Below are 19506 nucleotides of genomic sequence, written 5' to 3' on the forward strand. Positions count from 1 at the left end.
GCCGGGGAGTGCAGAGAGCGGCCCAGGTCCCTGCAGCAGGAAGGGACGCTCATGGAGCAGCTGATGAGAATATGCTGTGCCAAGGCCATGCCAGAGGAAGCCCATGGGATTGTGGGAGCCCAGAAGAGGAGCGTTAGAATCCCCACCGACGGTCTGAGGAGCTCCCTCTGAGGAGCTGAGGGAGTCGTGAAGGATAAGCAGGAGGCGGCCAGGTGAAGGAGGACCAGGCGTGTAAGATGGCAGACGGTTGGGCACTAGCCGAGGAACAGAGGAGGAACATCCCAGGAGATGTGGGGGAAGCTACCAGCATTTCAGGGGTGCTGGAGCACAAGGGCTGAGGGAGGGGCAGGGACAGAATGAACACGGAGAGGCCATGTCTGGGAGCCCCCCTCCCCCTCCTGCACTGTGCCCACGTGAGTGCCCCATTGGTTCCTGAGCTCCAGAGAGGATGGGACCTTGTCTGATCTTTATGTCCCCAGAATGTTTCAAGTGCCAGGCACACAGAAGGGGAGGGTATCAATGAGTGTTCAACAAATGACTGATGGAATGAAGGAATGAATGAATGAATGGCAGGGGGACTGGCCTTTCAGGTCCACTTCTTCAGCCACATGAAAACATCCTGCCAGGGGCACCTGGGTGGCTCAGTCGGTTGAGCATCCAGCTTCGGCTCAGGGTCATGACTTCACAATTTGTGGGATCGAGCCCCACGTCAGGCTCTGCACTGACAACTTGGAGCCTGCTTCAGATTCTCTCTCTCTCTCTGCCCCTCCCCTGCTCACTGCCTCTCTCTCTCTCTCTCTCTCTCTCTCTCAAAAATAAATAAACATTAAAACAAACAAACAAAAAAGTCCTGCCAACGTTAACACCAAAGGTCGCTCCTTAGGTTCTACTGGGGACAATGCTTTCTCCTCGTTCTTTTCTTTTCTTTTTTCTTTTCTTTTCTTTTCTTTTCCTTTCCTTTCCTCATTCCTTTCCTTTTCTTTCTTTCCTTTCCTTTTCTTTTATTAAATTTGAGAGAGAGAGCACATGTGCAATTGGGGGAGAAGGGCAGAGGGAGAGAGAGAGAGGATCTTAAGCAAGTTCTACACTCAGCACAGAGCCCGATGTGAGGCTCAATCCCACGACCCTGGGATCAATGACCTGAGCCGAAATCAAGAGTCAGACACTCAACCGCCACCCAGGTCCCCTCTCCTCATTCTTTCTGTCATTGGCTAGACAGCTCTGTAACCCTGGGGACAGATGTGGCCATGGGAGGGGTGCAGGCCCCATTGGGACACCTTTCCAACATTCACGTGAGCTAAGGCTCCGGCAGACTGGATGAACACGAAGATAACTCAGAAGAGACCAGTAGGCTGTGGAATTCAAATTCAAGGTGTAGCAAAGGGGGAGAGGGTAGGACTCTAGTCAGGAGGCCAACACACCCCATCGGTGGCCCTTTCCCCAAGTCACACGTCTTTGGGCCTTTGAGTTTCCAGGCGTTGGGTGACCCATGCGACTGCTGTGGTAACATTGCTTCCAGTAACCTCTCCTCCATGTGGAGGTGAGACAAGCCTCGGACACCCTCCGTGGCTCCTTTTTGGCCCCTGGTCTCATTTCATACAGGCCCAGGGATGACCTTATCTGGTTTCTTAAGGTGGTCCAGCTCCTTCTCAAGCCTGGGTAGTGTCGGCCCTGTTTTCTGGGTCAGAGCGCCCTCCTTCCTTGTTCTTCAGGGTGTAGGCCCCGGTTTCCCATTGTTCGCATGCCTCTGGCGTCCACCACGCAGGGCCCACCACACTGGAGACAGGAAGCCAAGAAGTTCTAGATCTACCAGTGGTTTCCGTCATGGAAACAAATCTGGCCCCTCACTTCCCGGAGCCGGGCGATTCTGTCGGTGAGTTCATCTGCCACCAGCCTAACACCCAACTCGGACCCAAACACCGCCCATGATTCCCACGCCCAGCCCCTTGAGTGTGTCCCAACCTCCCTGACCGCTGTCCCTCTGACATCCCAGCGTCCCCCTGCCTTTGTTTCTCAAGGTGCAGACTCACTTCCCAGCTATGTCCTTGTCACCATGAGACTCACGAATTCACTTCTGAAACACTCCATTCTGATCTCCCTACTCAAATCTGCTCAGAGCTTAGCTTTCCCTCCGTGGTTCTTATCAAACCCTCATCTCTAGCCTTGCAAAGCGCCTTTGGCCATTTTCTCTATCTCGTCTCCCTCGTGCGGGTTAGTGTCCCCATCATCCTCTCTGGACCCTGCCCCTTCCAAGATCTAGCAGCAATTCGACACCGCTGTCTTTCCTGATCCCAGCTCAAGAGCCCTCCGAGGGGCCAGCTGGATTTCTGCCTGTTGCGTCTGTCCAGCCTGCTGTGTACCCCTCGGCCTTTCTCCCCGCGGGTTCAGCTCAATTAACACATCATCTTTCCATGTGCCAGGATTAGACGCTCCCAGCATTCGCATTCTGACGGCAAGTACAAACTCTGTCTTCTAAACCAGTCTCCTGACCCTCTGAGCCACCAGATGCCTACATATGAGCCTTTCAAATTCTTAGCTGCTGGGTTTTTAACAATCCCACTGAGATTTTTTCGCTACTTGAAGGATAGTGGAGACGTCACAGCATCTGAAGGATCAGGGCCCCCAGCCCCCGGGGTTGGTTCACTGATACAACCCTGAGGTCCACTGTCCTGCGGCTGAGGCAGACACCAGGAACTCTCCACATCCACGGTCACTGTATGATGGGGAAGGACAGTCCCTGTGTCCTATGATCTTTCATCTCAGAGGCTGGCCCCACCCAGTTCCTTCCCTGTTGGAGGATGACATTCAATGAAAACAAAGAACAGGGGCCTCTGGGTTGAGCATCTGACTCTTGGTTTCAGCTCAGGTCATGATCTTGGTTTCAGCTCAGTCGGTTGAGCATCTGACTCTTGGTTTCAGCTCAGGTCATGATCTTGGTTTCAGCTCAGTCGGTTGAGCATCTGACTCTTGGTTTCAGCTCAGGTCATGATCTCACAGTTCGTGAGTTCGAGTCCCACATCGGGCTCTGTGCTGACGGCGTGGGCCTGCTCGGGATTCCCTCCCTCCCTCTCTGCGCCTCCCTTGTTCTCTCTTCCAAAAAATAAATACACTCATAAAAAAATTTTTTCAAAGAATACCAAGAACAGAATTTGTGGTGGCTGATCTGTTGCTCCTGGCCATACCTAATGCTAACCATCCGAAGGCGTCAAACCTCACGCCTTGAGGGCTCTCTACCTCTTGGGGAACACAGCAGAGGGGTTGCACATTACAGTTCTGGTCTGTAACGGGATGAATGAAGGGCGGTGAGGAAAATAACAGGCTGCGGAGCCAAGAATTATTCCACTCACCAAAGATTAGGAAGCCTGAAATAGCAATACTACTTGTTTTGAGTAGAGCCTTAGATAATTGGACAAGGCACAAGAGGCACATGGAAAGACATCAAGGGCTAGGTTACTTAACGTTGGGGAAATATCCGGCGAATCCTTCTCTTTAACCCCCGTGCAGAAAATCACTGCTAATGAGTCCTGGGTGACAGCTAGACCTGAATGCTCGGCGAAGTGTTTTGCACCTTCCCCTAGAATCTGATGGCTGGTCTGGTGAACCCATAGGACCGCCATTTATCCGACCAGCCACATGACAAGGATGGCCGGAGTTTCCTCCCTTCCACCCTGCTGGGAGAGAACTGGAACAAGGCAGTTCTGGGAAGAAGGGATGTCAGGTGGGGTCTGGGAAAGAAAGAAGAGAGAGAGAATCGCCATGATTCCTTGGTGGGGAAGGGAAGGCCTTGACATGCTTGACATTCCATGAGGGAGGGAGGGAGGAGGAAGTCTGTGGGGTTCAAGACTCGGCCCTCCTGCCCACTAGAGAAACACGGTCATCTATCACTCAATCCCAGGTTCTGGACACCAGCTGAGGAAAACGCCTGTGCTCAGTCCAAAGCCCGATGTGGACAAGCTCCCCCTGGGTGTCTCAGTGGGGCCTGCAGCCTGCTGAGGTCTGAGGAAAAAGCAATGGAGGACTTGCTCCCTGAGAGCCCAGAAGACAAGCCCATGGGGAAGGGAAGTCCAGAGCCCAGGCGAGCCCCTCGATGAACACAACAGAGGCCTGCTGTATCAGTCCACATTTATTGAAGTAGCTTATAGAACACAAGACTGGGAGAGCCACATGAATCTGAAATTCCATCTTGCTGGGCGCCTGGGTGGCTCAGTCGGTTAAGCATCCGACTTCAGCTCAGGTCATGATCTCGTGGTTTGTGAGTTCAAGCCCTGTGTCGGGCTCTGTGGTGACAGCTCAGAGCCTGGAACCTGCTTTGGATTCTGTGTCTCCCTCAGTCTCTGCCCCTCCCCCGCTCGCACTCTGTCTCTCTCTCTCTAAACTAAAAAAAACATTTTTTTGAAATACCATCTTGCCTAGTACTGTCCCCCACCCCCCCAGACGATGAAGAAACTGAGGCTCAGAGAGGCGATGTCTCTTGGCCCCAAGCTGCTTGATCTCCTCGACATGTGGCAAGATTCCTCGACCTGTTGCTGGTGTCTTTTGCTTTTCTTCCCTTTTTTGTTTTTTGTTTTTTCCCCAAATCAACCACTATTCCAACTCAGCCTTTGGAACTTCATCGGTGTCTCGGTGTGCCCTGGTCCCTAAGAGCAGCAGCAACTTGCCAAACGTTTCCCCCACCCCACTGCCATCGTCCCCACCGCCAGCACTGCGGCCAGCATCCTTGTCGCGGCCACCAACCGTCACGAGGAAGTCGCCGTCTACCTAAGGTGAGCCTGCTGGAAGATGAAGGTGGGTCGAGACAGGAAAGGTAGGGCTGGAGTCCCCTCAGCAAGGGGGGAGTCCGTCCTCGCTGGCATGTCCCTCAAACCATGGGGAGGGTCAACAGAGAGGCACTTCTCCATATGCCAACAATTCTAACTGTAGTATTCCTGGCCTTCCCACGGCTTGTTCCTCCACATCTCTCTTGAGCCATGTCCTCCGTGTCCTCTTTGGTCCATCCCCCTCACTCTCTAGCCCCCTCCCTCCTTCTTCCAGCTTCCGCCTGCCTTCCTTCTCTTTGACGCCCCTCTCATTGGCATTAATCCCTCCCCCCCGCCGTGTGCAGCTACAGAAATGCCAAACTCCTTTACACCACATTCCAAAAATTTTTTAATTTTTTTTTAAGTTTATTTACTTATTTTGAGAGAGAGAGAGAGAGAGAGAGAGAGAGAGAGAGAGAGAGTGAGCAGGGCAGGGGCAGAGAGAGGGAGAGAGAGAGAGAATCCCAAGCAGCCTCTGCTGTCATTGAGGAGCCCCAACGCATTGTCAGGGATCAAACCCATCGGCTGTGAGATGGTGACCTGGGCTGAAACCAAGAGTCAGATGCGTAACTGACTGAGCCACCCAATCGCCCCTCAAAAACTTTATTTGGCCCCCTCTTCTCCTCTCATGAGGTACCTCCATGCCTTTGTCCCGCACATGACCCTGCTCCCTGCCCTGTTTGGAGGTCATGGGGCCGGGCCCTACTTTAGACTTTCATACATCCGGTTGAGCTCCTTCAACTTGTTCTCTAGCAACTGGGCCTGCTGTCTCAGCCTTTCAGCCGACTCTGCCTTTGCCCCCTGATGCAGGTGCTTTGACTCTTCCACAAGGTTGGCCACATCCACCAGAAGGGAGGTGATCACGGTGCCCACGTCCATGATCTGGGCTCCTCTGATCATTGCCAGAACAGTGCCTCCAAAAACTTTCTTCACCCGCTTGTCACTTCGAACTGAGACTCTCCCAGCTGTCATGAACCTCTTGGCACAGGCTGCTGAGGACTGGCTTTGGCCAGCCTGATGGCATGAACATTCTTTCCAATGTTTCGCAGGACTCGCACGAAACTGTTTGTTACGGAAAACATTCGGGGTGTGTTCTGACACAGAGCCTTTGCAATGGTCTTCCCTCTGTTATCGCCAGCTGATGCCAGGCGACGGGCTTTGGCTTCCGCGGACGACGTGCTCGAGTGCTTCACGATGCTGCTGGACACAGTGGTCACAGCAGATGCTGTTCGCAGCCCCACCCCCGTTGCCAAGAGTGACAGACTGATCCCTGATGTCACAGGTGCCAGACCCAGGCCCAGGATGGTCAGGACCCCAGACATCACGCCGGCGGAGCTGGCCATGATGTTGGAGATGGTGCAGCCCCTGTGTACCTTGTCAACCTTGTCCGCCAGCTTGTGGAGCTTTCGTATTTGCCCCTTAAGCTCCTGTTTCAACCGGGGATAGTCGTTCAAAAACCTCTCCTCCAGGTGGTCTCTTTGGATCCTCTCTCTGCCCTCCATACACAGGTCTGCCTGCAGCTCACACAGACCTGCGTGTAGCACATCTGCCTCCTCCCTGGAAAGGTGAAGGTCAAGCGATTAGGAAAAGCTTAGCCGTCAAGTGGGCTTGATTCCGTCTTTCCCGCATCGACCGCAGAACGTGCACTACAAATCAAATGGACAAGAGTTTGACAGATGCGAAGAATGTTTCTTGCCATGTGACACACACGTTCTGTACCTTGCTCGTGCTCCATAACACATACTCAGCCAGGGAATGAATACGTGCTCCTCTTCAGATGCTCTAAGTGGGAGGCATGTTTTTAAGGGTATTTATTTATTTACTTCGAGGGGCGGGTGGGGGGAAGGAGGAGCAGAGAGAGAGGGAAAGAAAGAATCCCAAGGAGGGTCTGGGCCGTTGAGATCACGACCTGAGCCCAAATCAAGAGTCAGACACTCAACCGACGGAGCCACCCGGGCACCCCAACTGGTAGGTATTCAGGAAAGATGGCTTCTCACTCAAGGGCAGGTCAACACTCTCAGCGCCACAGTGTTTGTGGATGAACAAAGGGAAGTGGCATTGGAGCAGAAAAACCTTCATTCGGAGAAGCTTAGTGTGTACGGAAGGATGAACCTTACCCACAGAGAGGTCTGCCCTCTGCCCTTGGCTACTGGGAAGTGACCTCTAGGCCCCTGCCTGGAATGGTAAGGGTCCTAGAAGGATAGGACTGTCTTCCTTTGCATGGGCCTTTGGCCTGACATCGCGACGTACGATGGGGGCTTTGGGTCGTGTGCTATCGGTTCTGACCTACGGAGGCACTAGAAACTAAAGGCATGGGTGTGACCTCAAGGAGGGGCTGGAGATGACAGACAGGTCAGCCATGCAGCGAATGTCATTGGGCCCCCATAAAACTCTAAAAGACTCTCTCCTTGATCTTCTAGGCCCTCTTTTTGACTAGATGCAGTGCCTGTGTAGCCTGTCGACCTTGGCCTTCTGTGTCCTGTCCGTGACAGCCTGTAGTGCCCGGGCTTCGCAAGAACCCTGTTAGGTCAGTTTAATGAGAATCTTCCCACTCTTGATAACGGATCACCTTTGATATCTGATCGAATCCCACCTTTGATGTGGAAGCTCTTTTTTTTTTTTTATTTACTTTGAGTGTGAGAGAGAGCACGAGCAGAGGAGGGCAAGAGAGAGAGGAAGAGAGAGAGAGAATCTCGAGCAGGCGCCTCGCTGTCAGTGCCGAGCCCGGCACAGGGCTCGATCTCGAGAACCGCGAGATCATGACCTGAGCTGAAATCAAGAGTCGGACGCTTTCCCGACTGAGCCACCCGGGCGTCCCTGATGTGGAAGCTCTTGACCTGCCTTCAGCAAGAACCCTGCTGGGTCCGTTTAGCAAGCGTCGTCCACCTTCTTCTCTTAGTGATTTCTCATCTGCCGCCCCCGCCCCGCTCCTCGGCTATAAATCCCCAGCTCTGTATCCGGAGCAGAGCCTGATCTCCCTTCTATGGCCACAGCCCTGAATTAAGTCATCTTTTTAATCAACGTCAAAGTGTTTTCTCTCACAGTGTGAGCTTCCCTGGTGGGCCATGCTCCATTTGCACTGTCACAGATTGAACGCAGGACGGTCACGCGTCCGGAGGAGGACGACGGAAGCTTCGCATTTGAAACCCTCCCAGACCCTCCCCCATGCGTCTCCCCCCCGTGGCCACCTGCATCCTTGCCTGGAAGACAGCGTGACTGAGTGTGACAGCTCTCAGTGCTCTCTGTGAACACTTTCAGAGAATCATCCAACCTCACGGCGGTTTGAGGACCACGGCCCAGTGACTGCCCCAACTGACTGAGAAGCAGGACGTCCGTTACCCTGGTTCCCCCCCAGACTCTTCCAGTTCACCTCGTTGACTCCTGACCCACCACCCAGCACCCCCAACCTCTCAGGTGTCATCAGCCTAACTCACACCTTAGCTGGTGACAGCTTCATAGGCATGCACACCAATGCCATGTGCAACTTTTATGAAATCGCTTAAAGATATGAGAGACTTGGAGAGCCATCTGTATGAAACCCCAAGCCTGAAAAGACCGCATTTGGACAAGCTGGTGGAGGAAGTACTTTCCCCTCTGGTGGGGACTTGTGCGTCTCCCCAGAATTGAGTACAGAATTAGCAGCTGCCCCCTGTGATGCCACTAGTTGTCGCAGAGCCACGTTGGCTCCCACTGGTCTGGGGCTGCTCTTCGTAGAAGAGGATAGGGGCGCCTGGGTGGCTGAGTCGGGCAAGCATCCGACTTCGGCTCAGGTCATGATCTCGCGGTTCGTGAGTTCGAGCCCCACGTCGGGCTCTGTGCTGACAGCTCGGAGCCTGGAGGTTGCTTCGGATTCTGTGTCCCCCTCTCTCTCTGCCCCTCCCCTGCTCATGCTGTCACTCTGTCTCTCAAAAGTAAACATTAAAAAAAATTTGTAAGAAGAGGAGAGGCTTCCAAATGGTGGTCAAGACCCCCCAGCTCCCAGGCAAAGTATGGAGGAGACAACACCCCTCCCCGCCATGGCCCTGCATGCCTAGTGGTGAGGAGATTAAAGAAGGAAGGGAACAAATGTCCCCTCTCCCTCTCCCAGGACCTCGAGTTTTTTTTTTAATTTTTTTTTTCAATTTTTTTTTTTCAACGTTTTTATTTATTTTTGGGACAGAGAGAGACAGAGCATGAATGGGGGAGGGGCAGAGAGAGAGGGAGACACAGAATCGGAAACAGGCTCCAGGCTCTGAGCCATCAGCCCAGAGCCTGACGCGGGGCTCGAACTCACGGACCGCGAGATCATGACCTGGCTGAAGTCGGACGCTTAACCGACTGCGCCACCCAGGCGCCCCGCAAGACCTCGAGTTTTGTGCCGGGAGCTTCACTCAGTCCTAGCCTTGCTGCCCAAGTTTACCTAGTCCTCCAACCTAGACTTCCTCTTGTCCATCCCGGCCTTTGGACAAGACGATTGCCCTTGGGCCCCCACCTTTGACCTTGCAGTTCATGCTAAGGCCTTCGCCATCATCTTATCAGGTTGAGTTACTGTTTACATTGAACAAATGACTAATAGACTACACACCCAGAAACACAGGGCTGGACAGAGATAGAGTCTGGATCCAACACAGCTTGGTCCAACTCCACTCCAGTCTCTCCACCTCGTGGGCCAGCAGGATCCTGCAGTATTCATACAACTCCTTAGATGGGGAGGGAAGGCTTTAGCCCAAATGCCCAGGGGCACAGACTGGTACGTCAGCGTTCTTCAGACTGGTCCCTCATCTCCAGGAAGAAGACCCTTGGCCCCTGTCTCTTCGTGGCAATCTTCTAAAAAGTTAACATTGAGGCCCCTGGGTGGCTCACTCGGTTGAGCGTCCAACTCTTGATTTCGGCTCAGGTCATGATTTCATGGTTCATGAGTTCGAGCCCTGAGTCGGGCTCTGGGCTGACAATGTGGAGCCTGCTTGGGATTCTCCCTCTCTCTCTCTCTTTCTCCCTCTTTTTCTCTGCCCCTTCCCCAGTTGTGCTGTCTCTGTCTCTCTCTCAAAATAAACAAGCTTAAAAAAAAATAAAAAGTTAACATTGATCGAGCACCTACTATGTGCCGGTGACGATGCCAAGCCCTTTACGTACATTATCTTGGTTTCTCCCCGATAAAATTGAACAGATGAAGAAACCAAGGCAGAGATAGGTCTGCTTTAGGTTCAGGCCCAAGGTCACCTAACTTGCCCTCTGCAGGTCTCATCTCTTCTCAACCCGAGGCCATTCCCTGCCAGCGAATGCCATGGGAGACATATTCCTCACGGATTGTTGAGAAGGAGCACACTCAACCCCAGCCCGAGGATACTGCCACGCGGAGATCTGGGGACCACCTTGGGGCATCCCCGGGGGGTTACCTGGACAAGTTGGCCTCAGCCATGAAGCTCTCCCAGGCTTCCTGGTCAGTCAGCAGGAGATGTAGGTCATCCCAGCTCACTGAGTCCTGGAAATACTCAATGATATCCTCCATATCGCTCTCTGGATGGGGAAAAAAAAGAAAAAAGTGAAGAGTTGTTTTGTTTTTTCTTCTTCCTGCTTCGCTAAGGGAGAGAGGAAACCGGGGCTTAGCTGGAGGGAACCCACAACACTAAATCTGTGTATTCACTGCAAGCCGGCCTAGGCAGGGGTATTGAGGTGAATACCCTCAGGCCTCGCCTCAGCTTTCACATCTGATATGTCGGGGGCTTATTCCTGAGACACGGGCAGGTGGCAGCCGGGGGGTACTGGGGGAGGGGAGGTTTCCACCTGGAGCTGACAGGGTCCGTGTAGAGGGGACAGCAACGAGACTCAGGGCCAGCATACTGTGTGGCAGGTCCCGGCCCAGACCACATACACACATTATATTTGATCGTTGCAACAACATAAGGGAATATTCTCATTTTACAGGTGAGGTTAGGCAAGGCACCCCGGGTCACACAGGTGGGAGGTGGCCAAGGCCACCCTGGGGTCCAGTTCAGTGGCCCACCGTCCCTCGCGGACCAGCAGTCAGGCCGGCCGCAGGGCGAGAGCTGGAGGGAATGGCTTGGTAAAACCCTACAGTCGTCCCCAGCCGGGCTGGACAGGTCAAGAGGGCAGGAGAAGCCCCCAAGGTGACTAGTTCAGGACTCCTTCCTTCTCTCCTTCCCCCCTGCCGTCCCCCACCTCCTGTGGGCTGTCCCGGCCTCGCTTCTGGGTCATTGGATGGGCGGCAGGGGGAGGGAGGAAGTGAGCACCTTTGCCATGACCCTGAGAAGAGGACAGGAGGGAGGGGCCCCTATGGACTCCCGGACCAAGGGTGGGGGCTCCCCCTTGGTCCCTCTTGAAGGGCCCAGGACACTCAACAGTCCCCTTCAAGGGACTGATTCCACTGTGGGTTAACTCAGCTGGAGGCACTCCCCCAATTCCGGGAATCATCTGGAAGGTGACTACCTGGGCAGAGCCCACAGGCTTCTTGGGTACGGTGCCAGCAGTGGGATCTCAGACTTTTCCCCCCAGCTTGCGTCTGCGTCCCGGTCGGAAGGAGGGGTCGCTTCACCCTTGAGAAAGAGAGAACAAATTGTGCAGTCAAGTGTGAGCCAGCGGTGACCGCAGGGAGCAGCAAGGGGCCAGGTCCCTGGTGGTTCCCTCTGGGAAGGTCACAAATGCCAAAATGGACTTACCCTGATATGTCCGTCTGTCTCCTGGCCTCTACTGGCTGCTATTTAAGGAAGGTTACTCAGCTCACTCCAGCCTGTTCCCAAGCCAGGTCACAGTCCTGCTGTCCTGTTGGGGCACAAGGAGAAGACAATCAGAGAGGGAGACTGCCCTCTGAGAAGCTATAGAGGCAATAAAACCAAACACAGAAGAAAAGATGGGACGGAATGTTCTAGAAGTTACTCGAGGTCAGGCACATCTGTGTTTATTAACTGGCGATAGCTAATGTGGATCAAGTATCTAGGAGGGGCAGGGCTCCTTATGGTTCCTTCACTGATTAGTCACACACACTCCATGAGGTGGGTGCTCTTGGGGTTGCCATCTTATTTTGTTTTAAGGTTTGGGGCTCCTGGGTGGCTCAGTCGGTTGAGCGTCCGACTTTGGCTCAGGTCATGACCTCGCGGTCTGTGGGTTCGAGCCCCGCACTGGACTCTGTGCTGACGGCTCTGAGCCTGGAGCCTTGCTTCGGATTCTGTGTCTCTCCCTCTCTCTGCCCCTCCCCCGCTCACACGCATGTGCTCTCTCTTTATCTCTCTCTCTTTCAAAAATAAATAAAACGTTAAGAAAAAAAAAGTGGGATGATAACATGAGTTAAACTAGAACACAGTGAACTCTAACCTTCAACAGATAGATTTCCTAGCAATATGTCACCCACTCACATAGGCACCCGTGGGTGTTTCTTACTCAAAGGTAGCAAGACTCCTTGGGGGGGAAACTGAATTCCTGGATTCCACGGGTCTACAATGTCCACACTCCAGGGCGCAAGGATGCTTTCAGGGAGGTTCAGAGCCGTGCTCAACAGGGCACCCATGGGGAAGTCCCAACAGATTACATCTAATAATAATAATAATAGATAATGATCATCATGATCACGTTTAATTGGGCCAGGCTGAGTCAGTGAAAAGCCATGAGTTCCTAATAATATTCAAATGAGGGCAAATGAGACAAAATATACCAAAAAAAACGTAGCTATAAAGGTGAAAAAAGGTAGTTATAATTAATCTTAATAAGAAAGGGAGTCTTAATATATATGGGCATTTTGGGGGCACCTGGGTGGCTCAGTCAGCTGGTTGAGCAGCTGACTTTGGCTCAGGAAGGAAAGGCCAGGAGGCACCTGCATGGCTCAGCCAGTTACGCATCTGACTCTTGATCTCGGCTCAGGTCATGATCATGGTTCGTGAGTTCGAGCCCCGCGTCAGGCTCCGCACTGACAGTGTGGAGCCGGCTTAGGATCCTCTCTCTTGATCCCTCCTCTCTGCCCCTCTGCCATTAGTGCTTTTCTCTCTCAAAATAAATAAACTTAAAAAATGCATCTATACCTATGGGCATTTTCCCCCTTCTATTTATTATATGATTGTGATAAGGGACTGAGAAAGAAAACCACAAGAGGCCCTGACATTGGCTGGCTAGCCTGGCACTCCCTCCAGGTAATATTCCCTCCCTTGGCTAAAAAGAATGACTGTTACTTCTTTAGCAAGTTTTGTCCTTGTTCTGTTCTCTCCCCCCTTTTTTTTTTATGCATTCTTTTTTCAGCATAGAGTCCAACATGGGACTGGGTCTCGTAAACCATGAGATTCATCATGGCCTGAGCTGAAATCAAGAGTCAGATGCTTCACTAAAAGGCAACCGACAGAATGGGAGAAGATATTTGCAAATGACATATCAGATAAAGGGTGGGTATCCAAAATCTAGAAAGAACTTATCAAACTCAACACGCAAAAAACAAATAATCCAGTGAAGAAATGGGTAAAAGACATGAATAGACACTTCTCCAAAGAAGACATCCTGATGGCCAACCGACATAGGAAAAAATGCTCAACGTCACTCCTCATCGGGGAAATACAAATCACAACCACAATGAGATACCACCTCACACCTGTCAGAATGGCTAAAAGTCAACAACTCAGGCAACAACAGATGTTGGCGAGGATGCAGAGAAAGAGGATCTCTTTTGCCCTATCGGTAGGAGTGCAAGCTGGTGCCGCCAGTCTGGAAAACAGTACGGAGGTTCGTCAAAAAACTAAAGATAGAACTACCCTATGACCCAGCAATTGCACTACTAGGCATTTATCCAAGGGACACAGGGGTGCTGTTTCAAAGGGACACACGCACCCTCATGTTTATAGCAGCACTATCGACAAGAGCCAAAGTCTGGAAAGAGCCCAAATGTCCATCGATGGATGAATGGATAAAGAAGATGTGGCGTATATAGACCATGGGGTATTACTTGGCAATCTGAAAGAATGAAATCTTGCCATTTGCAACTACGTGGATGGAACTGGGGGGTATTATGCTAAGCGAAATTAGAGAAAGACAAATATCATATGACTTCACTCACGAGGACTTCAAGACACAGAACAGATGAACATAAGGGAAGGGAAGCAAAAATAATATAAAAACAGGGAGGGGGACAAAACAGAAGAGACTCATAAATACGGAGAACAAACTGAGGGTTCCTGGAGGGGTTGGGGGAGGGGGGAGGGGCTCCATGAGGAAGGGGGCACTAAGGAATCGACTCCTGAAATCATTGTTGCACTAGATGCTAACTTGGATGTAAATTAAAAAAAAAAAAAAAAAAGAGTCAGACGCTGAAGCTTAATCGACTGAGCCAGGCATCGCCCTCTGTCCTCTCCTGGGCTAGATAAGATTACTGAGACACGCACTGATAGAAATGCCCCCCCTTTCGGCAGCACAGCACCCCATCTAGAGCGGCCCTGTTTCCTCAAGAGCCTCCCTCAAAGCCCAGATCCTAGAGTCAGTTCTAACGCCCTCTTCCTCAACCACAGGAGTGTGCCTGGCGGCTTCAGGCTGAAGGGCACGGAAGGTAAGGGTGCGGATCTACACGGATCTATCATGGGTTCTACCGAGGAGGAAAGAACGCACACAGGCAGCTGTCAGGGGATCAAGGCAGGCCCAGCAAGGGTGCGGCCGGCTCCCAGCAGGTATCTTCCTCTGTCCAAACCACTGCTGCCCTGGTCATTTGCTGACACTGATCCGTTTCTAGCTACTGATCTTTGCTCTCAGCCTTGACGTTAAGGACAAAGCAATGCTCGCGGCCTCTGCTGCTTTCCAGCCCGCCAGTTCCCATGCACCTCCACCTCCTCCCAGGCCACCTGCCTCCCCCTCCACCCTGCTGCCTCTCATGTTGGGGCCTGGACACCAGGTATGTGTTTTCTGGGCGCCTCTGCAGCAACGGGCGACTGTCCGGCCCGGCCTTGGCCAAAACAAGACACGAGGGGAAGTCGGCTTAGGGGGGGCCTGGGGCCTTCCTGCTGCGAGGGACAGGCGGAGAGAAGATCTGGCTGGTCGCCTTCTCCTCCTTCTGCTTTGAATGCTGCATGACCCTGGGAGCCCAGGCCGCCAAGTGACATCATGAAGCATGAGCACCAGAGACCAGGGGGACTGCGTGGGTAGACAGAACCAGACCCTGGATGACACCAAACGTTTGCAGATGTGTCTGCACCCTCGGGCTCATCCTTCCCGTCCTGTGCTGTTCTTGGCCTGGCTCTGACCTTTGTCTTGGGTGTCTGCTGGGTTTTGATCCTGGACGTTGCTCCCTCCTGCTTGGTTCGTACGTGGCGGGGGGGTCCTCACTAGCCTGCTGACTGGTCAGTTCCCGGCCAGGTTGTTGGGAGGAGGAGAAGAGAGGGGCCTGTCCCGTGCGACGACGTGGCCCAGACTGGGAGCCCTCCCATCCTCACCAGCTCTAAGCTCTCCAGATGCGGTAGGGCAGAGGTTCTCACCAAAGCATCTCCCTGCAAGTGGCTGCGGGATAGCCTCCTCGGGTAGGGAAAGGGGAGGTGAAGACAGCACCAGGTTCAAACTCCTTAGCCTGGCGCCCCATCCCCCTGTCGCTGCTACTCCTGTCTTCCTCGTTGCCTTGGTCCAGGCACCCTCACGGACCCCGAGCTTCCTTGCTTCTTTTTTTTTTTTTTTTTCAACGTTTATTTATTTTTGGGACAGAGAGAGACAGAGCATGAATGGGGGAGGGGCAGAGAGAGAGGGAGACACAGAATCGGAAACAGGCTCCAGGCTCTGAGCCATCAGCCCAGAGCCCGACGCGGGGCTCGAACTCACAGACCGCGAGATCGTGACCTGGCTGAAGTCGGACGCTTAACCGACTGCGCCACCCAGGCGCCCCATTCCTTGCTTCTTTTTTTGTTTTTTTCCTTTCTCTTTTAAAATTTTTATTTTAAGTAGGCTCCACGTCCAACGTGGACCTTGAACTCACAACCCCGAGATCAAGAGTCGTTTGCTCTACTGCCCAAGCAGGTCCAATGTTCTGCCCCTTGCTTCTGATTAACCTCAGCCTCCACACCTGTGCTCAGGCTGCTCCCTCCCCCTGGAAAGCCCTTCCCCACCCTCCTTAACTTGTAAACGTTGATCTGTGCTTAGATGCCCAGCTCAAAGGCTCCCTCCCCTGCCTGCTTCTCCCCCCCGACCCCACCCTGTTACTCTCCAGGCTCTCCTTGCCTGTGCTCTGTCCTCTCCGTGGTTCTCCGTATTTTCTCCAGCCTTCTGTTTCCTCCACTCTGCGCACGCAGAGGCCCTGTCTGTTCCCTGCCACATTTCCTATTCTGCCCGGGGGCACCCTCTGCCCTCCAGGGCACAGCCAGGCTAAGATCTGGGGTGTAGGAGTCACGGCACACCCCAGTTTCATTCACCGTTGAGTAATTTTCTTTGTTTTTCTTGTCTATCTTGAGGAGAAGCTCTTTCTGGCCGAGAACAAATAAGACTGTGCCTCAGGTTTGATACAAATTACCCTATTGATTTAGTGCGCTTTTGACAGGCCTCTCAGATTTCTGAGAGTTTCCATGCACGTCTTCGTGTCTCCGTACTCCAGCCATAATATTTTTGTATGAGGAGACAGAGGAAGAGGAAACCGCAGAAAAACATGGGTGTCCCGATGCCTGAGACCCAGAAAGTGCCTTCCAAAGCCTCCCCTCCCCCCAGGGTGGCCAGGCCAGGTGTGGATGTCGGGCCCAGCTCCCTCCAGCCTTAGCCCAATTTTGTTCACTAACTGCTGCCCGTTGGGGAGAAGGGTGGAGGCCGCTTCCTTACTGCTCCTTGGAAATCACACAAAAAAAGCCGTGTTCCTTTGGATTGCAGTGGCAGCCATTAAAGACGTTCTGAAGAAAGAGAAGGAGTGGGAGGAAGGGGGGGGGGAGGAGGAAGAGGAAGAGGGAGAGGAGGGGGAAGGTGGGGAGAAGTAACATCTGGGAGTAGGAGGAAGAGAAGGAAAAAACCAAAAAGCTTGTACAAACTCAATCAATCAACCCCAACAATGGGACGCCCGGCTGGCTCAGTGACTGGAGTGTGCGACTCTTGCTCTCGGGCTTGTGAGTGCAAGCCCCACGTTGGGCATAGAGATTACTTAAAAAAAAATAAACTCTTTAAAAATCAATCGCTCAGTCCCAACAGAACCTAAACGTAAGCTAGAAAGAAAAAGCTACAAATATCCCGGAAGAAATGATGTTGAGTTGGGGCTAACTTTTCTAATCAAGATGGAAATCCCAGACCATAAAGGGAAAGGTACAGCTATTTGACCTGCTAAAAATTAAAAATTTCAGGGGCGCTTGGGTGGCTCAGTTTGTGAAGCGTCCCGCTCTTGGTTTCAGTTCAGTCATGATCTCACTGTTCATGGGATCGAGCCCCACATCGGGCTCTGCACTGACAACAAGGAACCTGCTTAGAATCTTCTCTTTCCCTCCGTCTCTCTCTCTCCCTCTCTCTCTGCCCCTCCCCTGAGCGCCACAGGTCTCTGACTGTCTCAAAGTAAATAAACATCAAAAAAAAAAAAAAAAAAAAAAAAAGGGAAAATTGCACAGGACACCTTAGGAGACACGACTGATGGATGCTGAGAACAGACAAGAGCGGGGCAGGCACGATACGCGAGAGATCCTCCAAATCAACATGAAAACACTGAAGCCAGTTTTTTAAAAGATGTGAACAAACAGTCGCCAGGGGAAGGGACTCGCCCAGGGTCACACGGCTCTCGGCGGGCAGGGTGGAAGGGAACACCAGATATTTGGGGAGAAATGAGATTTTAACGACCACATACTAGGTCTGACTCGGCCTGTGTGAACACACAGGAGTAAGTTCACGCCCCCACAGTCGTCCCCAGGAGTCCCCAGCTTGATGTTTTAAGAGTACAAAGGTGGGACCGTATCACAATGTGGCCCTTGTCACCCCGGCACCGCCTCCCTTCTTGCTGACAGGGGCACCCACGCCTGCCTCTTCTCTTACTGCCCCACGGCACGCGGGGCAGCGGGGGATGCCCGGACGTCCTGCTCTGTCTCCCGGTCCAGGCACCCTGGGCCAGAAGCTCCCTTTCTGGCCCTCAGTTTCCCCGCAGAGCCTGGCACCCAGCAGGTGGCTCAGAGACACTGTGGGTGACACGACCTTGAGTCCTTGATCGTTTGCATCTCAGAAGAAATGCTTTGCCAGTCAGGTCACCGCAGGGAGAGGCTCCCACTCACCTGCCCTCCTTCACCTCCTCTGCTTCCTCCAAATTCCCCAAAGGGATGAGCACCCCTGCCCACTCCCCACACCTCCCCCCTCCCCGATATCCACCTCCCTCCTGGGGTCTGCTCAGGTCGCAGGCAGTCTGGTACCTGGGATGAGCAGTGCCCCCCTCCCTCTCCACTGTTTCGGGGCACGGGGGTGGAGGGGGAGAAGTCAGACAAACCCGGCTTCAAATCCTGGCTATGCCGCTCTTTGGGGCACGACCTTGGGCTAGAAATCCGAGCTAGGATCCCTCTTCCTTCAAGAGCTGTTTGGAGGGTGACTAGAGGGGCAGGGGTTCCCACCCTCCACACTTACCAAGGAATCATCTTCTGAGCTGAACACCGTCCGGCTTTTCTTTAGCCGTGTGGACCCAGTCACCTGCGGTGTGTGTAATTAACACACAACTCCGGGCCCAAATATGTATGGGACTGAAAGGGAAACTGAAAGTCTCCACTTCAGAGCCACCCAGGATGGACACACACAAGCACAGGGCCCGTCCCACCCCCTCAGGTAGGAACCTCAGATCTGACGTTCCAGGTCCTTCTGGCCCCAGCCCTTCCTGCCTTGGGCTTCTGGAAGGAAAACCTGCAGCTGAGGGACTGAGGAACCCTCAGCCAATGACCCCTTGCCCCCGCCCCCACGGGGGTCTGTTCCCAGGCCCCTCCTCTCCGCCCCACCCACCTCCCTTCTGGCATTATCCGCCTTCCTATCGCCAGCACTTAGGACCGACGCCAGACATACCTGGATGCTCGCTGCATATTGGCCGTTTTGCAGCTGCTTCAATGCCATCCCCGCGTGGCCTCTAGGCATTTGGGTTGGCAGATCCTTCGCCAGGATCACCTGCTTCTACCACCTGGAAAAATCAGGCCTATGCTTCAAAGCCCGAATCTAGCATCACCTCCTCTGAGAAGCCCTCCAGCCTCCACGCAGGCAGAGTCCGCTGTCCCCTACTGTGCTCCCGTGGCACCGGGGGAGAGGAGTCTAAACCCGCGGCACGCATGCCACCCCACCACGGTGTCCGTGTCAGATCTAATCAGGTCTCGCCAGACCTGTCGCTGACGGCAGGGACAGCCCCAGTGCCCGAGGAGGCCCGTCCTTGGCGGCCATGGCTGTTTGCAGGACAGGGCTGAGGCCAGGCTGCTGTTTTCTAACCTCTGCTTGGTTCTGCTTGACCACAGACCTCTTTCTAAGCGCAGGACTTGTCCAGGAAGGCGAGTGTCAAGAAATGGAAAATGAAAGCAGGAAGCTAGGCTTCCTCCCTTGTGTGGTTCCGAGGGGACGCATGGACACAGGGCTGGACGGTGGGCCCGGGACGGGTGTGAGTTTGCGGATGAGGAAACACGGCTGAGGGGACAGGGGGTGGCTTTCGTGCAGCAGCTCAGGGCAGGGCGGGGGAGGGAGCCAAGCCCCAAGGCACTTTGTCACTTCGACCCTTGACACTTGCTTCGAGTTACGTTTTGTCCACCTCTGCTGGTTTCGTGACCTTCTGGTCATTTTTTCTGTAATTCCCCTT

The 19506-nt window shown here is 53.3% G+C and overlaps 1 protein-coding gene and 1 long non-coding RNA gene across 2 annotated transcripts; both read right to left on the reverse strand.

The window, feature by feature from the left end:
• Positions 1-5187: 5187 nt before the first annotated feature.
• On the reverse strand, positions 5188-11329 carry LOC123590733 (apolipoprotein L2-like). The gene is given in 4 exon segments (XM_045464183.1): positions 5188-5767; positions 5770-6353; positions 10172-10292; positions 11223-11329. Coding segments are annotated over 3 exon segments (966 nt in total). The 5' UTR covers positions 10285-10292; positions 11223-11329; the 3' UTR covers positions 5188-5498.
• A 118-nt stretch (positions 11330-11447) lies between these two features.
• Positions 11448-19270, reverse strand: LOC123590734. The gene is made up of 3 exons (XR_006708954.1): positions 18945-19270; positions 18309-18846; positions 11448-11555 (listed from the first exon to the last, which is right to left on the reverse strand). It is a non-coding gene; the product is annotated as an uncharacterized LOC123590734 (long non-coding RNA).
• Positions 19271-19506: the final 236 nt, after the last annotated feature.

Source organism: Leopardus geoffroyi, chromosome B4 (genome assembly GCF_018350155.1).
Source record: "Leopardus geoffroyi isolate Oge1 chromosome B4, O.geoffroyi_Oge1_pat1.0, whole genome shotgun sequence".
Lineage (NCBI taxonomy): Eukaryota > Metazoa > Chordata > Mammalia > Carnivora > Felidae > Leopardus > Leopardus geoffroyi.